Source organism: Fukomys damarensis, unplaced genomic scaffold (assembly GCF_012274545.1).
Source record: "Fukomys damarensis isolate Sample0158 unplaced genomic scaffold, DMR_v1.0_HiC HiC_scaffold_36, whole genome shotgun sequence".
Lineage (NCBI taxonomy): Eukaryota > Metazoa > Chordata > Mammalia > Rodentia > Bathyergidae > Fukomys > Fukomys damarensis.
In genome coordinates this window covers 48,480,205-48,486,703 of record NW_022900948.1, presented here as the reverse complement: position 1 = coordinate 48,486,703, position 6,499 = coordinate 48,480,205, and the positions used below count along the sequence as shown (strand labels likewise).

Here is a 6,499-nt window from a genome sequence, read left to right as displayed (position 1 = left end):
GGGCGCTGTCCGGACCGCGGTGCTGAATCCGCGCCGCCTGGGCGGCACTCGGATGGGCTCCTAACAGGTGTCCTGGGCTCTCGGAGGCGCCGCAGGCTAGGGGACCGTGGCTGCGCGGCCGGCCCTTACGCTCTTCATGCTTGCCCGAGGCTTTGTCCCATGCGGGGCCACGCGTCCACCGCAGGTCTCCCCCGAGCAGGAGTGAGATTGCAAAGCCTTTTCCTTCCTCAGCTAGAAGGAGCCCTTCCCGGATCCTCCCACCCCCAGCACGGCCTGGAGCCCGCGATGTACCGCCAGGGCAGCTAGGGTGGCCAGCGCGGCCTGGGATGCGCGTCTGGGGAGATCCCGGCTCCTGCATACCGCTCTTCCCTCTTTGGACCAGTTTTAAATCATCACAGAATCTCCCGACACAGGCATCTGGAAGGCCCCTGCTGACCCTTGGGCTTCCCCAGAGGCGTGGGAGACCATCCACTGTGTGCCCTGACCGGAGCGTGGCATTCCTCCGCCGCCCGACGGGAAGGGTGGCACCTTTGTACTGGAGGCCGGCAGGCAGGGGCAGGGCAGGTGCTGTGAAGCCAGGACACTTAACTGTTTAAAGAGAAGGAGGTGCTCTGGCAGAGGTGCCTATTCCCGCCTGTGCTGGCCTTCAGAGAACAGGAAGCATGCGCTTTCCCGTGCTCTGTCCCAGAGCGGGTCCCAGGTTTGAGTGTGCCCTGAGCTCCACTCGCATCCTTGGCCCTGCACAAGTCTTGTAAATGGTGGGATTGGGCCTTGTGGGGTGGCTGGGGACCATCCTGTGCCCAGACACATTTCTTAAACCATTTTGGTTTTCCTTAGCTGCCGCCCAGCCATGGGACGCATCCAGTCCCCTCCTGCTCTTGGAGAGCCAATGTGGGGATGGGGTCCCTGGGCAGCTCGGGGTCCATCGGGTTGGAAGGGGGCTGGCCCAGCCTCACGGCGGGTCTGGGAGGCCCCGTGACCTGGCCACTCCCGTGCCCGCAGAGATCCCGCTGTGCGCCGGCTGCGACCAGCACATCCTGGACCGCTTCATCCTGAAGGCGCTGGACCGGCACTGGCACGGCAAGTGCCTCAAGTGCAGTGACTGCCACGCGCCGCTGGCCGAGCGCTGCTTCAGCCGGGGCGAGAGCCTGTACTGCAGGGACGACTTCTTCAAGTGAGCCGAGGGCGGCAGGGGGCAGCGGGAGACGGGGTCGGCAGGGCACCCGGGGCCCAGCGAGCGGGTGAGGCTAGGGGTGCCCTGTAGGTGGCTCGGCCCTGGCTGGGACACAGCAAATGCTAAGGGGAGGGGAGCGATTCATCTCATAAATCAGGGAAGCCGTTCTTTAAACCCCGACTTTGCAGAACTCTACTAGCATTTCTCCCTCTTACATTGTGCTTTGTTTAAAAAAAGACACACACATTAGAAAGTTTTATTTACTGAGCAGGGCTGATGAGGACGTGTATCCACTCTGTTGCTGTGGATTTATTTTTTTATTTAAGCTTTGTATTGGTCCGTGTGTACCGTACACAGTAACTGCGTGCCCCCAGGGGAGCTGGCACCGGACACGGCACAACTTGGCTCTTCCCACGTCCCTCCCCTGCTCTCCTAGCCCCTCTGTGCCGGCCCCAGCCCTTCGGCTTCCCCAGCCAGCGGGGATGCTGGGCAGGGACCAGGCCTCAGGGCTGAAGGTGCCGCCCTAGGCAGGTTCATCACGGGGCTGAGCAGTCCCGCCCTGCCCCAGGGAGGTGAAGGTAGTGGGTTCTCAGCTGGGGCCAGGGCTGGACCCTTCCACCCACCCCGTGGTGGCGGGAGCTCCTGGACCCAACCCGCTCTGAGCGGAAGGAGCGGCCACCGGATGAGCCCCTGTGCGTCCCACAGGCGCTTCGGGACCAAGTGCGCCGCGTGCCAGCTGGGCATCCCGCCCACGCAGGTGGTGCGCCGTGCCCAGGACTTCGTGTACCACCTGCATTGCTTCGCCTGCGTGGTGTGCAAGCGGCAGTTGGCCACGGGCGACGAGTTCTACCTCATGGAGGACAGCCGGCTGGTGTGCAAAGCAGACTATGAGGCCGCCAAGCAGCGAGGTGGGAGGGAGGGTCGGGACGGGGAGCTTGGGGCGGGGAGGTGGGGGGCCTGGACACCACCGAGTGGGGCAAGGATGGCCCGCCGGGCTGCAGGCTGCGGGAGCCTGGAGTCTTCGCGGCACCTCTACAGGGGCCTGAATTACGGGGCTGACGCTCCTGTTCTGAACCCTCCTCTCACCCTTGGCCACAAAACCCCGCCTCGTCTGCTTTCTCGGGTAGCAGAGGCCCAGTCGGCCTGGGGCTGCCGGCGTCCTGGGCGCCGGGCTGTGCCCCCAGCCCCTCTCCCGCTCCCTCCCTGTGTTTTCTCAGCTCCCCTGCAGGCCGAGCTCTCCGGGAAGCTGTCGGGTGGGCCCGAGGGGAGCCGGAGTGGGCTCGGGGCGGGTGCCTCACCGCTCGTCCACCCACTGCAGAGGCCGAGGCCACCGCCAAGCGGCCGCGCACGACCATCACAGCCAAACAGCTGGAGACGCTGAAGAGCGCGTACAACACCTCGCCCAAGCCCGCGCGACACGTGCGCGAGCAGCTGTCCTCTGAGACCGGGCTGGACATGCGCGTGGTGCAGGTCAGTGCTCCACCCCCACGCCAGCCTGAGGGTCCCCTTCCAGATGGCGGCAAGCCGCCCGGGCCCCTCACCACCTCCGCCCCCAGGTCTGGTTCCAGAACCGCCGGGCCAAGGAGAAGAGGCTGAAAAAGGACGCAGGCCGGCAGCGCTGGGGACAGTACTTCCGCAACATGAAGCGATCCCGCGGCAACTCCAAGTCAGACAAGGACAGCATCCAGGAGGGGCAGGACAGCGACGCCGAGGTCTCCTTCAGTGGTAGGGCTGGGCTCCGTGGAAGCTGGTGGTCTGGAAAAATATAGCAGGAGGCAGGAGCTGGGGTTTCCTGGCTGGTGCACTGGCTGCACTCCCATGGAGAGACCCGATCCCTGCCTCACCTGTGGCCAGGCCACCTGGGACCACGATCCTCCCAGAGAGCACAGGGGCCCTGGGACGAACCTTGTTCCTAAGCTGGGCAATGGCCTGGCACCAGCTCCGTGGGGACGGCCCGGCCTCTCTAGCCACAGCCCTGCCATGATTTCCTATCTGTAAATGGGGCGGTGGTACCAGTGACCCCGGGTTCCCCTGGGGTCATTGTGATCCCTGGGTGGCTGTCCTGGCTCTGACCCCAGCAGGAATTCACGTTCCTTAGACTGCTGCGGATGGAGGACTGATCCTGGTCCGGTGCCCGGAACTCGGAACTCGGACTCGGAACTCGGAATTGGAGGGCTGGGGAGGGAGCTGGGGCTCCTGGAAATTCTGTGAGCAGAAGGGGCTTCTGCAGAACCTGCCCGGCCTGGTTGGACCCAGGGGAACTGTGTCTAGGGCAGGTCCTGATCTGCGCTCTCCCCTTCCCTTGCAGAGGAGCCAACCCTGGCAGAAATGGGCCCTGCCAACAGCCTATACAGCAGCCTGGGGGAGCCCACCCCACCCCTGGGCCGGCCCCCGACTGCCCTGGGCAGCTTCGCGCTAGAGCACGGCGGTCTGGCAGGCCCGGAACCATACCGAGAGCTGCGCCCTGGCAGCCCCTATGGCATCCCCCCGTCACCTGCTGCCCCGCAGAGCCTCCCTGGCCCCCAGCCCCTGCTGTCCAGTCTGGTGTACCCCGACACCAGCCTAGGCCTCGTGCCCTCAGGAGTCCCAGGCAGCACCCCAGCCATAAGGGGGCTGGCGGGGAACGGACCCAGCTCCGACCTGTCCACGGGGAGCAGCGGGGGTTACCCTGACTTCCCTGCCAGCCCGGCCTCCTGGTTGGACGAGGTGGATCATGGTCAGTTCTGACGGAGGCCCGGCCACCACCAGCACTGGATGTGAGGGGAGTGGCACTGTCCCCCAGGACCTCGGAGGGAGGCTGAGGACATCCCCAGAGTACTGGTGTCTGCAGAGCCCGTCGCCTGACTCTCCTCAGCCCCTGGGCAGAAGGACAAAAGGACTGAAAGGACGCCAGAGGCAGGCATGGCTACCTAAGGCTGTGCAGGAGCTGGGCCTGAGGCTGTGCTTTGTGAGCCAATCTCTCCTTGGAGTACCTGAGCATTTGCTGCTGGTTCAGCCCTGAAACACCTGGGGGTGTGCCTCAGTCTGACCTGCGACCCGCATTTGGAAATGCTTTCAGTCTGACTGTAAATTTCCCCAGCTCCAAATGTTGGTCCTTGACCCATGGGGTGGGAAACCCACCCGCTTGTCCAGGCTGGGGTGGGAGGGGCCATGCAGGTGTCCTCTGTGGCCATGGACAAGACCCTGGAGGCCTGTCCTCTCCCTGGGCTCCCTGTCACCAGCTCCCCTCCCCCAGGTCTCTATAGCCTTCCATGGTATTGAGCACCCTACTGGGGAGGTGGGGATTCCTGGGGCCTCCCACGGAGCCCCCAGATTGTACAGCGTCCAGGTTCTGCCCGGGGCTCTGTTTCCAATCCGTGGGCCCTCTGGAGCCTTCCACCTGCGCTGGGAGAGGTGGATGGAGGCGGGGCGGGGCTCCTCCAGGCGATTCTGGGAGGTGCCGGCAGCCCAGCCTAGGTCGGAGTCATTCCCAAAACAAAAATCGGGCTACCTGTTGGTTCTGTGAACGTCCTGTGACTTTTATTTATTCTGGTGATCAGCTCTTTCCAAGACTTCAATAAATTTGTCAGTTGCAGTCTCTGGATGGCCATGTTTTTACTGGGCTGGGGGTGTGGGCCAAGAGAGGTTAGAGGTTCAGTCCTCAGAGCAGTCCCTGTGGGGGCTGCTGCCCCTTGCTAGGCTGGCACCATCCTCTTGTGCCCCAGCCACATCGCTGCTCTCTGTCCCTGGTTTGCGGGACTGGGACATCAGGGAACTGCCCATCTGGGCCAGGAGTGCTGGTGTCCCCTGTTGCTGGAGACTGGGGCACCTGCTCAGGGCGTCTCTAACCTGATTTCCAGTCCCAGCTGGCCTGCTGCCCTGTGGTGTGACCCAGGGCCAGTAATCTGAGCCTTCCACCTGCATTCCTCCGGGTAAAGAGGATGGAGGTGCTGCCTCCAAAGGGGGATTGAAGGGAACGGAGGCTGGGCCTCCCCTCTGAGCGCAGGGGACCAGGGACCTTTAGGGATGGGACCCTGTGGGGCTCACTGTCTTTTGTGAGTGTCCTTGGGCAGGGCACAGCTTTTCCTGTGTCAAAGCCAGTCGTGTCCCACCACAGCCAGGAGTAGAGTCTCAGCTCTGGGAAGGGAAGGCACAGGACCGGTGTCCATCCTGGCTGTGGAGGCTGGGCCAGCAGAGAGGAATTGGAAGCCAGGGGTGCCCCATCTATAGAGACGCTGCGGACCTGACCAGGGCTGACCGCTCAGCACAGGAGGAGGGCACCCAGAGACAGCGACCTGTACGGGCCTGGGGCTGGCGGACACCCCACCCAGGGAAAGCAGCTTTGGATTCTGGATTTCGGGAGGGGAGCACGGGGAAGGGCCAGGTTCGGCTGGAACAAATCCAGCACGAGCTGCCCCTGCCCCTCCCCCTCCAGTCCCCCGGGGCCTTTTAGGCTCTGACAGGTTAATGAAGTGCTAAGTGTCCCCTCCCTCAGGCACTCCTGTTCCTCCAGCTGGCCTTCTACACTGCTCCCGGGATGGGGTGGTCACCGAATGCAGACTGGGTGACTGGGTAGGGTTCAGCAGGGGACCCAGACTGGCCCCTTAGGGCGCAGGCCTGTCGGATGTCCTGGCCTCAGTTTCCCTACCTAAACCCAGTGCAGCAGAACTAACAGTGGTCCGGCCCTGACTCGGGGACACTCAGCTGTGACTTCCAAGACTCCTGCTGTCCAGCAGCCCCACTCTGACTCAGGCCCGGGCACAGCTCCTAACGTGGGTCCCCAGGCCTGGGATCCGCTGTGGTGGTATTGGGGGATCGGCAGCGAGAACCCTCCAGAGGAACCTCCTGGCCCCAGGACCCAGCAGTCAGGAAGGAGCTGGGGGAGTCTGGCAGGTTGCGGGTCCCAGCCGGATTTCCCCGTTGTCTCCGGACTGCCCTTGTGGAAGCGGCCCTGGGCCCCTCGGCTCTGGCCTCTGACCTTGTCACCCGGTCGAGCACCTGAAAGGCAAAAGCAGCGACCCCTCAGTGCGGAGTGGGCTTCTTTCCTATAGATCTGCACCGGGGATTCCGGGCCTCAAGGACGCCCCGGTCAGGGACCAGGGACCCGGACACCCCTGCCCCTCCCCTCCTTGCCATCTGCAGGGAGTGACCCCGCTGAGGCACGACGGGGGCTGGGACCCACACCCGGCTCTGGGGGCGGGGCTGAGGCCTCCATAAATCAGCGGGTTTTCAAAGGCTTCAGGCTGCAGCGTGAATCCCGGGGGCTGTAATGATCAATTCTTTAGGCCAATAATTGTTCAAATTACTCTGAGCAACATACAACATTAATTTAAGGAAATTTAATAG

General features: G+C 63.6%; 1 protein-coding gene across 1 annotated transcript in view; it reads left to right on the top strand.

Annotated features, from left to right (window-relative positions):
- The window catches only part of Lhx3 (LIM homeobox 3), a 6,619-nt gene extending 1,928 nt beyond the window's left edge, over positions 1 to 4,691 (top strand). The window contains exons 3-7 of the mRNA XM_033759004.1: positions 1,003 to 1,174; positions 1,880 to 2,094; positions 2,493 to 2,644; positions 2,731 to 2,899; positions 3,483 to 4,691. Of these exons, the coding sequence (XP_033614895.1) occupies positions 1,003 to 1,174; positions 1,880 to 2,094; positions 2,493 to 2,644; positions 2,731 to 2,899; positions 3,483 to 3,901 (1,127 nt within the window). The 3' untranslated portion in view covers positions 3,902 to 4,691. The remainder of the gene's footprint in view (positions 1 to 1,002; positions 1,175 to 1,879; positions 2,095 to 2,492; positions 2,645 to 2,730; positions 2,900 to 3,482) is intronic.
- Positions 4,692 to 6,499: the final 1,808 nt, after the last annotated feature.